This window comes from Gasterosteus aculeatus, chromosome 12, assembly GCF_964276395.1.
Source record: "Gasterosteus aculeatus chromosome 12, fGasAcu3.hap1.1, whole genome shotgun sequence".
In the NCBI taxonomy this organism is placed as follows: domain Eukaryota; kingdom Metazoa; phylum Chordata; class Actinopteri; order Perciformes; family Gasterosteidae; genus Gasterosteus; species Gasterosteus aculeatus.
The window spans coordinates 7,162,303-7,178,032 of NC_135700.1; the positions used below are offsets into that span (position 1 = coordinate 7,162,303).

At 42.9% G+C, this 15,730-nt stretch overlaps 1 protein-coding gene across 3 annotated transcripts; it reads left to right on the top strand.

Annotated features, from left to right (window-relative positions):
• The first annotated feature begins 466 nt into the window (after window positions 1-466).
• On the top strand, window positions 467-14,700 carry tmod2 (tropomodulin 2). 3 transcript variants are annotated; one of them, XM_078084914.1, is made up of 11 exons: window positions 485-630; window positions 5,050-5,270; window positions 6,397-6,553; window positions 10,004-10,126; window positions 10,441-10,509; window positions 10,896-11,026; window positions 11,127-11,234; window positions 11,326-11,469; window positions 12,044-12,188; window positions 12,386-12,417; window positions 12,761-14,700. In XM_078084914.1, the coding sequence occupies exons 2-11, from the start codon at window positions 5,145-5,147 to the stop codon at window positions 13,022-13,024; spliced, it is 1,299 nt and encodes a 432-aa protein (XP_077941040.1). In that variant the 5' UTR covers window positions 485-630; window positions 5,050-5,144; the 3' UTR covers window positions 13,025-14,700. The 3 variants fall into 3 exon arrangements, with proteins under 3 accessions (XP_040056000.1, XP_077941040.1, XP_040055993.1); XM_040200066.2 differs by lacking the exon at window positions 12,386-12,417 and having other exon boundaries at window positions 467-630; XM_040200059.2 differs by lacking the exon at window positions 12,761-14,700 and having other exon boundaries at window positions 12,386-12,423.
• Window positions 14,701-15,730: the final 1,030 nt, after the last annotated feature.

A 15,730-nucleotide genomic window follows, 5' to 3' on the forward strand; every position in this document is an offset into this window, starting at 1 on the left:
CTATTTTAGTTTTATCTCCTTTTATGTCTGCCTACTCGATATGTATAACATGTACCGGAACTTTTTCCATCCTGAAAAGAAATTATTGATCTGTTGAAATGTGTATGTGTGTGTAGTCTATAGATGGTGTCCTATGTAGTGCGGATTGGAATGACCTATAAACTTTATGGCACTTTATACAAATCACGTGTCTGGACTGTACTTATCATTGAATCAAAAGTATCCATAATTCAGGTAGAACCCATCTCAGATCTCTCAGATCACAATAGTGCAATTGTGAGTAGTTTGAAAAAATGTGCTACGAGCGTTTTCAGGGGCTTTTACTACACACATGGATTTGTCTAAGACAGTGAAACTGTATTGTAGTTAAACTGGTTATTTTAGTTTTATTTTCCAATCTATCATATTATTGGTTCTTCTAGATTAAAGGCGGGCCAATATACACCATTAGCTCATCTATGGCAGACACTCTCCCTATTGGTTCAATCCCACGTCACTCAGAGAATGCGCTCGCTCGCTCTTCCTGTGTTACCGCCCTTGGGCTGAGTGAGACATCAAGCTCTGAAGACATCGCATTCACTGGAAAGACAGGCGTTATTTGGAGACTCCTTATTTAGGTCCAATTAGCAGGTAAGGAAATAGATAACGTTAGTTAGGACTGTGAGATCTAAGGAAACGTTGTAGCCGCAGTGTTGAACAGCGTGGGAACGTTAAACGGCTCGCAACTTGAGTCAACTGTTAGCGTTAGCCGTTAGCCGCTAACGTTAACTGTTAACACTAATGTTACATGTTGTCGCGTTGTGTTGCTGCATCAGACAAATGTAACGCTAGCTAAGTTACCAAAGTGAGTATCGCATGAAGCACTTGGTTTGGCTGTTTTTGTCATACAATGCGAGGTGCCTAATCTTTTACTAATAACCAACATCACCAACGCTTACTGTCAGTGTAATAATCATAAACACGTCAGGATGGAGTTCGTGAACGTCGGTCTGCAGCCCGCTATTCCCAGATGGGGACGACTCATGCTAGCGGAAGCTAAATTACCACAAAGGAACATTACCGTGTTAAGTTTTAGAATATGTCATTTTATGGCAATATTGAGCACCCGCAAGTAATTCTGATATCTGTTCGCTTCATAGTTTATATTTTAACCGTGTGTATTTATTGTTACATTAGACACACGTAATGAACAACACCGAGATTGTCTGTCTGACTAAGACAAGAGCTTCAGTGTGTTTAAGGACATACCTTTAGTGCGATGACTCACACGAGCGTGAAGCGTTGAGCTAAAGAAAGGCTCTACTTGTTTGATAGGTGCAAGGTCATTGTACCTGTTTCACTCAGGCCACAGAAGTGTGTGTGTGTGTGTGTGTGTGTGTGTGTGTGTGTGTGTTTGCTTGCTTTCCCTAAGCCAGTTTCACTTGCAGGGCTGAATGGTGAATAAAGGGTGTGGTCCAAGTCTGCTTAGGGACCCTCAAAGCCTGAAGGCAGCTGTGTGTCCTGAAGGTGTGCGGCAGGTAACAGAGTGGACAGTCATGGTGGCAGCTGCTGACATGGCATTTTTGGGTGATACCGCTGACCGTACCGGCCTCTGCAGTGGCGTATTGCAGATAAACAAGATAGGATTTGTTGGATCCGCAGTGAAACTTGGCTGTGGGCTTCTGGTTTCCCTTGGTGTCATGCAGCCACAGCAGGAAATAGCCACTGTCATTACTCTCTTTTTATTTATTTTGAAGGCGTGGCAATGACAACACGTTCCTGCGTCATTCATACTCCAGCCCCCGCAAGTTGAAAGGCAGGACGTGATCTGAAATCCTATTTTAATCAGCGTGCCTGAAAGGTGTGTGGGGAAAACGGGGGAGGAAAGACATCATGTGCGTTTGTTTGAGAAACACACCACTTCCTGTACGGCCCTTGCCAAATCTGCACAATAATTGTACGGCCATACACAAAACGTTTTTGTCGTCCTGACTCTCAGATCTTCGTATTATTTGTACTTGTTAATGTAATGCACTGAACATACCCGAGGGACAGACGGATCAGACCCTCCATTGCTTCCATCTGTTTTCTATCATTTGCGACACTCCCAGGCACCTCGGGAGGCGTAAGATAAAAAGGAAAACTGAGTAACTACAGTTTGGAGGGACAAAAGGGCAGAGAATAAGCCGGTAGAGAGAATGTGGGAGGACATGCACACTCTCGTCCCATGAGTTGCCGAGCTGGGTCATTCTAACTATAGTCTTTCTGCTTTTATTGGGCAGTTCTCTTTTAATAATGTAATAACCAGTCACTGCTTCCTGTGTTCGGCTCTGAGCTGCAAGTTACTTTTCCTCCAGGATCAACCCCCTTGGATCTAAAATATTGACCTGGATATGGAATTTAACAGTTGAGCTTCAGCGTTATCATGAGCAGGCATTTCACTTGAAAGCATGCCAGTTTGTGTTGTGGTGCTGAGGGGGATGAACGGGATTAGAAACAGATGTTCTACATTTGACTTATCTCTCCTATAATATCTCTTACAGAATGTGGTCAGTATTTTTTTTCCCGTGAAAGAAACCAGGAGGAACATTGTTGTTCCATCAGTTATTGTTCGCTCTACTCACAAAGCAACTACAAGTATACAACATAAAGATTATGCACACGATCAATTATCAAATTGAAGGGTCGTTGTTATTTCCTTCACACATAAAGTGGATTTATGCATACATAGTATTTTTTAAATTTTTAGGGATTGGTTGAACCTTTTTAATGGGACGATACATCTTTTGGCCTTGTTTAAACCCACCAGGTTTTCATCACTTATATCTATATACCACTAAACATCAAGTCAGTTATGTGATCTTGGATCATGAGATCTGTGGCTTCGTCCTTTGAGCAGTCCTGCGTTATATGATTATGTACTAGTGATTGTGAGGGAGTGTAAGGTGTATTATTGGCTCCCAGCCATCTGTTGTTGTCTTGAAGGATTAGAAGCGAGGAGAGGGAGAAAGGAATCAATCAGATTGGACTAATGGATCCTCTCAGTGTCTCTACTTCTGCCTGAGCCCACCCATTGCCGTCATTACCCGTGTCTTCAGGCTCCACTACTCTCCTGTCCGCATACCCAAACATACCGGACCTCACTGTAAACAGTGGCTGTTGTTTTAAATGTGTTTTTGAGAAAATAAATAAGAAGAAGGGTGACATGGTAAATGGTGTTATTCTGAGCTGATCTTGTCATAAGAGCATTAAGTGTGTGTGTGTGTGTGTGTGCGTGTGTGCCCGACCTACCTAACGCTTATGTATTTTACGCTGTCAGTAATTTTTCCAGATCCTGGCCAGATATGTCATCTCGTCACAGCCATTACTATAACCAGTCTAAGCAATTCATCCAAAATACGTATAATAATATAATAATACTCCTTATAATGCAACACAAATCTTTTCATACGTGCTGTGTTCAGTAAGTATTTGACTGGTGTGCATGTAAATGGCAGGCGTCGGCCTCTCGATGTGAGGGCTTTTTGGCAGAATACATCAAAGTCTTCATTTTCACATAATCACAGTAAAGGTTCCCATGTGTTTTTCCTGCCTCTGGACGTCTCCGTGTTTATTATGAAAGACGACCAAAACTCCCTCTTTCTAAAAGCACCGAGCCAAAGGCCTGCTGCAACCAGACGTCATGCGATTGAAATCCTGCTGCAGCCTGGCATTGTTTTTATGCGGGCCATATCTTAATTTCCATTTATATTACTACGACTTCAGCTTAGCTTCGTTGCAGTTTGAAGGGCTCATCACGCTCCTCTAAGTGTGAAACAATCCCGGAGTAGCCATGCAAGAGCCGTTATAACTGTACTCACTCAGTTTTACAGGTCCGGATTTAACCATGCATAGCGGAGCATTAGGATGCTGTTATTTCTATAGCCAATTACATTCATATGCTTTTATTAAAGTCGTCGGTGCTGACATTTGAGCCCTGCTTCGTCTCCTGGCTCTCGGGCTCGCAAATGTCCCTGTTCTGACTCTAATAATAATCAGGAATAAATGTGAGTAGCCATAGTGGGTGTAATGGAGGAGGTGAGGGAAAGAGTTAGTCCAGGACAGAACATGGATTGTGGAGAACTGAGCAGTGGGAGAGACACAGAGAGTGTCAGACTCTGAGGGAATTCCTCTGAAGTGGAGAAATCACCGAGGCAGCTCCGGGGAAATGGCACTAAAGTTTAAAGAATCCTCGGTGCAACCAGAGTTGTACAATTTTTTTTCTTCTCTCTGCTGTAATGAGTTTAGAGATGTTGCTGTATTTCACAATCGACATGAATTAGTGACACCGGTGTAATATTCCTGCCAGTAACTAATCCTTTTATTTATACAAAAGTTTGTTTAACTTTTTTTTTAATAGCTCGAGCAAACCATTTGGGAAAGTAGAGCACAAGTAAGTTTAAGTGTGTTTACAGTTTCAGCGTGTGTGAGTGATTAGGACAAAGGCCATCTGCAGAGTCCTGCAGGGAATCTGGAAGTCGTGAGGTCATGTAGTGGTCATTCGTGGCGTGGGAGAGGGAACCATAGGCTCTTGGTTTTGTTTGACAGGGCACACACTCACTCATTCACTTATCGGAGTGGTGAATCTACTTACTCCAGTATTTTCTAGCCACCGTAACAATTTCCCTCTATTTTCTGTCTCTTAGTCAATAGAAGGAAAATGCTAATGTGCATTTTCATCACAAGGAGAATGAGCTGTTTACATTTTTTAAGTTAAGTGTTTGACAAAGTAGCACAAAAGTCAGGGTTAACAAATGAGTTGGTCCGCGTGGGTATGGTCAAAGGATTTGTATGAGCCTGGGAAAGTTCTCTATTTACTCCAGCTGTGTGTGTGTGTGTGTGTCAATGGGTGTTGCATCATTACAAAGCAAACCCAGCTAGGCTCAACTATTGTTTCACATAGATAACAACATAAACAATATATAGTTCATTTTAGACATATTGACATTACATTGGTTTAGGCAGGTCAATTAAAATGCATCTGTTCCCCATCATCGTGAATGTTGTACTTGTGTGTGTGTTGTTCCTCAGGAAGCCTCTTCCCGGTCCGGAGCGGTGAGCTTGAGAGGGAACATTGCGGCTGTGATCTGCTGTTCAGTGTTGCTTAGCAAGTCATAGCTGGCACCATGGCGTTGTCATTCAAGAAGGACCTGGAGAAGTACAAGGACCTCGACGAAGATGAAATTCTCAACAAGTTGTCGGCGGAGGAGCTCAAGCAGCTGGAGACGGCACTGGAAGAGATGGACCCTGAGGTCAGTACTCCGTGAGGGAGGGAGTTTGGCTGGGACCGATTTAAGAGTATTAAATAGTAATGCTAGTAAAAGTATTTTTTCCACTTAAATAAAATCTTTGCAACCATAATTCATTTAGGCCAGAACTACAATCCACAATCAACCACATGCTCCAGTTTTTTACACAAAAATATATATTATACCACATAATAATTCATTTATTTCCTGGGATGCGTTGAACATCAAGGGGGGATTTTTCCTTTACACCTACCAACAACACGTCCTGGTCCACCAGCCTCCGCGGCTGGGAACATAGTTTAAAGTGGGAGTCTGAGCAGCAGCAGCAGTGGCCTCAGGCTGCCAAGTGTTTGTGTGTTTATTTTAGAGCCGAGCTCGGGAGAGAGTATAATGACATCCCTCCCTGGCGCTTGGGCGTTTTATTTAAGTTCCATCTAAACCAAGTGCGATAAATCCTCTCACTGGGGGCCCACAGGAAATGGTCAGCAAGGGGGGAATGAATCATTTTTGAGTCTCACGTAATTTAACAGAAGGAGTATAATAAGGCATTTAGATTAGATCAAACACACGCTGGCTAGACGAGTGTTGCAGAATGTTCACACCTTTTTGTTAACACTCGTTGTTTGCTCACTTACAAGAAATGGTCCACAATTAGTGGCATTTCAGTGATGGTTGGAGGAGTTTGAAGCTTTGTTGTTCTGGTTCACATGCATCAAGTTCAACAAGTTTATCGTATATTTACTTCCTGTTTCAAAGAACTCATAACTCATGTCCTTTTCCCACGTTACTTCCAAACTCCTACATCTGTCATTGAAGCAAACGACATTTGCAGGTCTCCAACTACGTAATTAGGAAAAATGCTGCCTGTTTAAAGACATTTAGCTATGATGATGTCATAGTACATGTACCTTCAAATAGATAATGACATGGTCCCTGATCGGCATGTATTTATTGTTGCATAGAAACTTTGAAGTAATTGGGTGAAGAGATATTTTTGTTCATCATATAGAAGGCGAGGAAGAATACAAACATTTTAACAGCTCAACCTCCACCCCATACACACCTTATCCACATTTATAGTTTACACCTCATTAATTGACGGGTCTAACGTGTCTCTTCGTCTCCTCAGAACGCTCTTCTCCCAGCCGGCTTACGTCAGAAGGACCAGACGGGCAAGCAAGCTACAGGGTCATTTAACCGGGAAAGCCTTCTGAAGTACCTGGAGAAGGAAGCCATGGAGTACAAGGACAGAGAGGATATACTGCCCTTCACAGGGGAGAGAAAAGGTGTGTGTCTACAGTTATTACTGCTCAGCTGTCTTATGCAGGTATTATTAATGCATGTGTGCTCTTATGCAACAGTCAGCCGTGTGGGGGAGGTGTGTTTGTACCAGGGGACTGGGGGTAGAGTGTCAAAGGAATGAGTCCATCTGTTTATTGGTGTTAGTCCAGCCCAGTTCAGATTGTTGTTTTTTTGCGCTCGGGCTGAGGTTTTGCTCGGACAAAGCTGGGGGGTGCGTGCACAAGTCCACAGTGTCCAGCATGGAACTTTATCTAATGATCGGAACTACAAAAATGAAGTTCTAATGCAAATTACATCATCTTTTCTATAACAGCAGTTGAATGTGTGGTTGTATGTGGAACGCATACACGCTGCCCTTTTTAGTGAGTAGTGAAAGGACAATCTGCGATGTCACGGAGGGGAATGAAACTGTCTTCAGTCACAACTCGTTAGTAGATTTCTCAACAACAAAAAAAGAGGAAATAAACCCACTGCTTATCCGGCTGCCGTCGATGTTGCTGCAACCAAAATAGCCTGATCTTCTCCTAAGAAAGCAGTTGTGCTCAAACAGGTTGTAAGACGCACTTGTGATCACATAGTTTACTTACTAAATTACTCTTGTTAAAATGAACAAGAACACTGCTTCCGCTTCCATTGTTATGCTCCCTTCTGTCTAAGTAAGCAACATTGCATTTCATACTAACCCATAGCCTTATTCTACTAACCCATTGCATTAGCATTTCATTTTATTTTATTTTATTACTTGTGCACTGCTGTCTTGTTGTCTATTGTTACACTGTCTACTGTCACGCACCAACCGCCAAGACAAATTCCTTGTATGTTTCACATATCTTGGCAATAAATGTTTCCTGATTCCTGATCAGACTGCTCCTTGTAGAAGTAAAGTATAAATGAAACAGGTTTTATCCAACATTAAATCAACAGAACGCTGCTTTCACTTCCATGTTGTGCTACATTCCAAGATTTGTCAGGCAGATGAACAAGTTAGTTTGTATGGCTGTGCGGCAAAGACCCAATTCTAAAGCACTCTATGCATATCTGGTTCTTGGTTAACTCTTGCCCTAAATCCGGAAAACTTCTGCAGACAATGTGATCCTTTTCTCGGGACTAGCTCCTCGCCTTCTGTCCTGACATTTGATTTACCTTTCACACCCGTGTAGTCGCTTCTGTTGACCGTCTCTACTCTTCTACTGATACCGGAGTCCACTGCAGGCAGAACCTTCTCTGAGGCTGCAGGCTGCACGCGTGACTCCTCCCCCCTCGTTCTCCTCCTGGTGGTTGGCTGAGTTGAGGAAGCGCTCGATTTGATATGTAGCAGAGCACAAAATCGTGATTGCGATTAAAATTTGATTAATTGTGCAGCCCTGTTACTTACTTTAAAAGAGAAAAAGGAAAATGTTTAACAGTGTGCCAGTAAGAAAGTAAGGCAATTAGAAACATCACTGACTAAATTATTGTCTTGAGAGATCTGAAGGTTACTCCCTCGCTGGAGAGGAAATCTGGAGCTGAAATGCTCCCTCTGGCCTGTTAGGAATTAGTGTCTGCGTGCGTGTGCGTATGTGGGCCCGTGCATGTGTTTTTTACCCTATGACCAAATGGAAAACTCATATCACTGTGTTGGTTCTATGAAGCTGATTCTCTTCCTCTTGTTAAACTCGCCCCCTGCTGATACACACACACACACACACACACACACACACACACACAACACACAACACACAACACACACACAGTGTGTGTGTGTGTGTGTGTGTGTGTGTGTGTGTGTGTGTGTGTGCATGCACTTTCAAAAACCCACATATTTCACGGGAGAACAGCTTCCATGAATCCCATCGCAGCCTTTTAACCACTTGGCTGTTGTCAAATGGGCCCGTTAGTCTGTAATCCATCGTTCATTCCTTCTTTGTCCTGGATTTCCTTCGAGGTTTTGGGAACATCATTCACATTAAGAAGTTCTGGCTGGAGAGGCGGTTCAAGTTGTTGAAGATGTATGAATAATATTTTTCCTTGGAGGTCAGTTGAGTATTTATTGCTCGACACACTAATCGGGGCGTTCTTGCCATGCTGTTTGATGAACGTTGTGTTTGTTGATGCGGTTGTCGTTGCCATAAGGGAGTCATGTGTAACAGCAAAGGCAACAAATCTGTTACTGAAAAAGTACTGCTCAAGATGTACAAATAGTTTAGAGGATCATTCCGGTTACATTACGTTCATTTTTACATAATTTCTATGCGGTTGACGAAGCCACGAGTTTGAAAAACTGATGTGGAAGAGAAGATGGAAGCGAGCGGTTGATTTAAAGAGAAAACAACAAGGAGAGTTTTGTCCCATTGTTTGGGGTCCACTGACACATCTCTCTTGCTGTAGTCTGAACAGCTTTTCTGCGCAATCGGGGATGCACTCAGTTTCAGTTTTACCGTACAAATAGTCTAATATGGATAAACTGCTTTTCTATTCAACTTTTGCATGAATGAGAAAATCTCCCTTGACCGTAAAGAATCTTTGTACTCCATGAAGACACTGCGTTCTTGACATGTGCCTATTTTCTTAACTGTACGGCATTGTTACCTCTATGTCATCTCCTCATTTATGTCATGATTTATGAGATCAGATGAGAAGACTTCAGGGACGTCGACCTTTTTGGCTCAGCTTCTGCCGAAAAATGTTGCTCCAGAGGGGCTGGCGCAGGATGCTGCCTGATGAGTGTGTTTTACTGTTTACTGGCTTTCAGGAAGTGCCGAAGGCGCCCACTCTGGACCAGTTTGAACAATTTGACTGGCATGACTGACTTGGAAGGAGGGGAAAGAGGGAGGGGCGGTTCTCGGGGTGTTTTTGTTTAAGGAGACAGCCACATAGAAGCGAATGGCACCCATTGGACTGGTCTTTCCGCCGAGTGCAAGTGTGTGTTGCTCCGGCGGCGCAGTTTAGTTTAGACTCCAGTCATTGTTCCATAACTTCCTTCATTCTCTCACTGTTTCTTCCCTCTGTTTGGTTACTATGGCAATACCAAAGTTGTCAGACTGATGGTTGGCAAATGCTGTGTAAAATAGCAGGAGGCCTGGACTTATTACCCAGTATATATTCTTCTGACTTGACTTCAGACACATTACAAGTATTACAATTTGGCCTGATATACATGTAATATATATCATTTTATTTGTATATTTTGTAATATTTACTAACAGATAGTATAGCACAGTGAACGTATGCATGTATATATAATACTACATATATATATATATATATATATATATATATATATATATATATATATATAATATAATACATAGAACTGAATCGGTGGTGATTTTATTGGAATTGGAGGTTGTGTAACGTCTCATAAAATCTTCCTGTGCTAACAGTCAAGTGATTTGTTGCCTGTCCATATTTCTTCTTCGGCTACAAAAAATGTTTCGTTTCTCATTTCTCCGAAGGTAAAGCGTTTGTTCCAAAGCAGAAACCAATAGAAACACGCCAGGAAGAAATCACAACCCTTGATCCGGAATTGGAGGAAGCCCTATCCAGCGCCACAGACACAGAACTGTGTGACCTAGCAGGTAGGTCCGCTTTGAGAAAGCTAAGAAGTCATGTTTAAAAGGCCTGCAAAACATTACTCTGTGTGAAGACTCCTGTGCAGAGGAGGATGTTGTTGTCTGCTTTTGCCTGGTCTAATGGGACACGCCACCGCAAGCTCCTTTCACTGTGCCTCGCGGGGCTGACGGGGGGATAAAAGGGCTTACTGAGCAAACTAGCCTGTCAGCTAAGGCGTCTAGATTTGGTTACCTTTTATTCACTGATCCCTTAATAACACCTGCGCTCACACCGACTCCTCACTACAGCTGCTGAGTCTATGGTTTGCTTCTTTTTGCAGCGATCCTCGGTGTTCACACGCTGGTCACCAGTAGCCAGTCATACGATGCATCGAAAGACGGTTACAACAGTAAGTACAATCCTACAAGTCAACCATATAACTGAAATAGAACCTTCACCTGTTCCCCCCTGTTCATTCGACCAGTACCAAAAATCACAATTGTTGGGTTTTTTTGTGCTGGTGACTAAATACGTCCGCTCCGTGTAAATAAGACTTCGCTCCAGAGCCGGGCCGCTGGGTGGTGAGCTGCCGCTGGCCACCAACCTGGCCTTTTCTGTTGCTGTGTAGCTATGTTGGCTAACTAGTAGATAATTGACTTCAAAGTATACAATTTAGGTGAAATTAACCAAATCCTCCATCAATCGTCCACATCCATGGACTCTCTGACATGAGCGGAGGAAGTACAATCACTCTGGATTCGGATGAGGATCAATTTCTCTGCCTGTCTTTCCTAGATGTGATCAAAGGGGAGAAGATGACCCCGGTGTTTGACGAGCCCCCCAATCCCACCAATGTGGAAGAGACTCTGCAGCGGATAAAAAACAACGACAGCTCCCTAACGGAGGTCAACCTGAACAACATCAAGGTACGCAGGAACACAAACACAAGCTTCAGAGCAGCTGCGGGTGAACCTGCTTGTCTTTCCCTGGGCTGATGGCAGTGTGTCTTTGTCATTTGTATTCCAGAACATTCCAATCCCCACGCTGAAGGACTTCGCTAAAGCCTTGGAAAAAAACACGCACGTCAAAAAGTTCAGCCTGGCAGCAACACGGAGTAACGACCCGATCGCTGTGGTGAGAGGGAGTGGCCTGCGGGCTTCGTTTGGCTTCGCTGACACGTGCCAACTCCATGTTTACGTCTTACGGCTTCATTTCCTCCTCTCAGGTGTTCGGCGACATGCTACGAGAGAACAAGACGTTGCAGAGTTTGAACCTGGAGACCAACTTTATCACCGGGGCGGGGGTGCAGGCTTTGGTGGATGCATTGCGAGACAACGACACCCTCACAGAGATCAAGATAGACAACCAGGTACCAGTTGCACTTATGAAGATATTCATGAAGTTTACTGAATTCCTGTGAAATGAAGGATTATGATACGGTGTCTTTTGTATTTATTTATGTTTCATCAAGGGTCAGTGTAGCTGATCACAGGGAAAACTCTTTTGAATGAAGTGGTTTCACAGAGTCCAATGTAGTACAAATGCACAAACCACTTCCGGAAAAAAACACGGGTCAAGAGTTTCCACGAGTAGAGAAGAAGTTCTACTACTTCCCCGTGGTCAAGTCTCAGACATTAGAACTTTTCATTAGTAACATGCAGCTTGGTATTATAAACAACATGCATCGAAAACCAAATACACATAATATATAAGTTCTTCAAAACAGAACATAAAAGGTTTTGTGGGCTACTTTTGGTGCTTTATGGTCAGACTGGTTCAAAAGAAACATAAACGTAAAGTAAGTTCCTATTTTTAAGTCTCATTGCAGAATTCATCACAATAGTCCAACCTCCTCCATGAGTTTATTATTCAGTCTAACCTCTGACTAACTTTCATAGTGTTTAACCCAGAGTGAGGTTCTGATGTGTGTGTGTTTCTTTCAGAGGCAGCAGCTGGGTACTACTGTAGAGATGGAGATTGCTAAAATGTTGGAAGAGAACAACAGCATCGTGAAGTTTGGCTACCATTTTACCCAACAAGGACCTCGCTCCAGAGCTGGGCAAGCTATCACCAAGAACAACGACCTGGGTACGATACGCACGCAAACACACACACATCGTTCCAGATTCGTTTAAACACGCAAAAACTGGGTGACTGGTTGCGATTAAATTACCTTTTACCTGGATGAATGAGTCATTCCATCGTCTCTGCGTTTTATCTGTTTCTACATCGTTGTGTTTTCCACAAGACGTCGGTCGTCAGTGAAGACCTTTGCTCTCTTTTAGTTCCCCATCCTGTCAGAGTCGAGGTAGCAAAGGTCTGATGCATGGGTGTGACTCCCAAGTGTGCCAGTGCATTGAAGTGTTTGAATGAATTAACATTACGGAGATGGACACGGTGTGATCTCACAGCTTTGAGAGTGACCACATCCCACACCTGTTTTTCCGCACACTGCTGACGCACGCTGTTGAAATGGATCTAAAACCATGATCGCTTAGCTCATTAGGACTCACTTGGTACTTTCCTGACTAACTAACAGGCCCTCTGTAGGTTGTCCAGCATGTTTGCAGTTTTTTACTTAAAGCTATTGACTTCAGGGGAAAAATAAAAACAAATCATGCCATTTTCGCCATTTTTTTAATTCTACTTTTCCTCTTCAGTACGCAAGAGGCGAGTGGAAGCGGACCAGTAGGGACGGAGCCCACGCCGCCTCCCAGCCAATCCTCTCGTTTCATCTCACCACGTGGAATAATTTCAGTCGATGCCCTGGTCTCATCTCACTGTGTGGAAACTTAAGTCTTGTGCCAAACTGTGGGGCAAGGCGCGCTCAACCAGAACATACATCTGAGAAGAAGGGAAATAACTGGAATTGCCCTCCCCCATTTATATGTCCATGCTTATGTTTATTGTTATTGACGGTGTAAATCGGATTAGCTTTTAGTCATGTTTTTTTGGCGCCTTTATGTAATCTGTCCGGACTTTTCTCTTTTTGTTTTCCTTTTCTATTAAACTGTAATCGTGTGGAATAAACATGCACATTACCAAGTAACAACAACTGCTCAGTATAAACGATAACTAACATCGATTCAGCCGTGTACGCAGTGCTAGTGTGAGGCCTTCGCTCCCAGTGGAGTTCCTCTGTTCAACCAGCAGAATTGGACATTAGAACATTAGAGACGCAGTTGACTTCAGCACCAGGGAGTGACGTGAAGCAAAGTCCCACCAGTCTGTTAAAACCACAGCTCACTGGCAGAATGCAGGCAGTCATTAGGCGACATAAATAACCACGTGATCAGATCACCATTTATTGTTGTTGCCTTGTAAAGCCAGCTTGACTGGTGTATCTAACAGTTACGTCTGTGTGTGTTGGCCTCTAATCAGTTACTGACTTTTAACACCGTACGCATCGGCACATACGGTTTTATATAATGAAACTTTTATTCTAACTTAAGGTCTTTTTCAAATTCCTGGGCCGGTTATTCTGATGGCTTTTGTCCCTTTAACAGGAAACCATAACTAGGTGTGTATATTTTGGATGAAGTAAAATTGGGACTATGCTTTTAAAGTAACCGGATATTAGCTGTAGAGCAGAGGAAGCCTGTTGTTAAATGTCCATACAACACGCAGGGTTTCTCTGCTGCTTGACCACGCCAAACACACGCTAGTGTGTAACCATGTGGTTATCGGTTCAGGTTCTGGCTTCGTCAGCTTCAGTCATTTCCTGGCAGTATTCACACCAACCGCAATCAACAGCAATTTTTAGATCACATTATGCCATTACATTTTGTCTTATTCCCGTTCTTCGGGGTCATTTGTTATAAAGTATGTTGTTCAGCAAGTAGACGTTTACTACTTGCAAAGCTTTTCTGTTTTTCTTCCCCGAACAACTTGTAAAATGTTTCCCCCCCCCGATAGACAATCGGCTTAAATTTCTCCTTTCTCTGCCTCTGTCCACTCATTCCCTCACAGCAGCATCTCAGCAGGAGCCTGTCGTTCAATATGTAACCGATGACAACATGCTATGCGTGCCTCTAACCGAACCTCCTGAGATACACTGCGCTGCTTGCGATGGCTTTAACAGGACTAATTCAGGATTACTTGAAACTTGTATATACACACGGTTTTATGTGTAATAGGAACAATATGCTGGCATGATCATCACCTGTGAACATCGTGTTTCTATCGACCAAAAACGTTATTTCATATTAACAGGATCACATCCCGTGGACAAGAGTTATACTGCTGAGTTCAATATGTGTTTTTTTTTTTTATATACATCTGTGTACTCGGTGCATGGTCATATCTGCTAGTATTTCGTCTTGTTTTCACATTACTGCTTTGCCGGTGGACAGTCAGCTAAAGTGTAAAAGTGCTTCTTTGCCTGGGCTCAACACAAGTATTCTTTGATTCATAATATGTATATTGATTATAAAATGTCATCTCAAAGTGAACACACAGAGACAAACACATTTTTTTCCACCTTAAATAAAAACCCAGGTCTAGACTCAACATAAGGAATTTGTGCTGTTATAAAACCACAGGACTGGTAAAACGCACTGGTGAATATAAGATATGCTCAACAATAAATGTTTTTACATGCTCTATGTGCCCTTTTTGCATTTCTTGACTCATATATATATAATTATATATATATAATATATATATATATATATTATATATATAATCTTGTTTAAAGTGGTACAAATGTCTTATGACCTATAGTTAAGATAAATTATTATGTTAAAAAATAAATATTGCCACACAGTCCATCTTTGGAAAATGTCCATGGATTTCATGGCGTCTACTCAGTTGTCATGGAGATGCTTAGTTCTTGTGTGGACTCCATTCATTCATTCATCAAGGCCTCTGAATGTTACTAAAAAATCTGCCGTTCTTTCTAGTAGTGTAACCACTGCACATTCAGAAGGCTCTCTCTTAGTTTGGGAGGGACTCTTGGTGGTGTGGGGCTGCACCCTTTAATCAGATCCAGTTTTTCCGATTGTTTGCACATACCTCAGAGATGATGTCATGCGTATGACTCCATCCCTCTCCGGGTTTCCTGTGCCTGTGAGCTGCTGTGAGGGAGAAACGCTGAGCCGTGGCCGGAGGGAACGACTCCAGTGTTTCCACTCTGTGCATAGAGGAGGACGAGGAACAGCAGGTTTATGTCGGGTCTGTTAATCACACCAGAAGGGAGAAAAAAAAACCTCTCACAGTGAAATATACAGTTAGTGCTTATGTAACTACAGTACAACTGTTCCCTCAGACCACAACTAATAATAAGCACTGCTCCTCCGCATTTGGAAAAAAGAGACTTTTGTGGGGGAGAGAGCTTCTACTCCATTGCCCCATTGGAGGTTGCTGTCCAAAGAGAACTGCCATGAAAAAGGAGGCCATGTTGAGTCTAAAGTGAAAGAGTGCCATCTGTGGCCGTCCACGGGGATGAAGCCTTTACGGGGGCATCGACGACCCCCTAAAACCAAGCTCGATAGTTGTGTTAATCCTCAAACAACGGAGCACCAGCTCATGATGAAACAAACTGTCAAGTGTCCCTAAGTGAGTGTGAAGTTGACGGTATTCTCCTCGGCACTTTGCCGCGGGCGGTCTGCCGAGATGTGACATTATGGCAG

What these genes read in the sequence shown, in the direction of transcription:
- tmod2 (XM_078084914.1), top strand. Translation starts at nt 5,145, where the DNA reads ATGGCGTTGTCATTCAAGAAGGACCTGGAGAAGTACAAGGACCTCGAC. An exon ending in TGGAAGAGATGGACCCTGAG is followed by an intron (nt 5,271 to 6,396) that starts GTCAGTACTCCG and finishes TCGTCTCCTCAG; the next exon opens with AACGCTCTTCTCCCAGCCGG. An exon ending in TCAGAGTCGAGGTAGCAAAG is followed by an intron (nt 12,418 to 12,760) that starts GTCTGATGCATG and finishes TTTCCTCTTCAG; the next exon opens with TACGCAAGAGGCGAGTGGAA.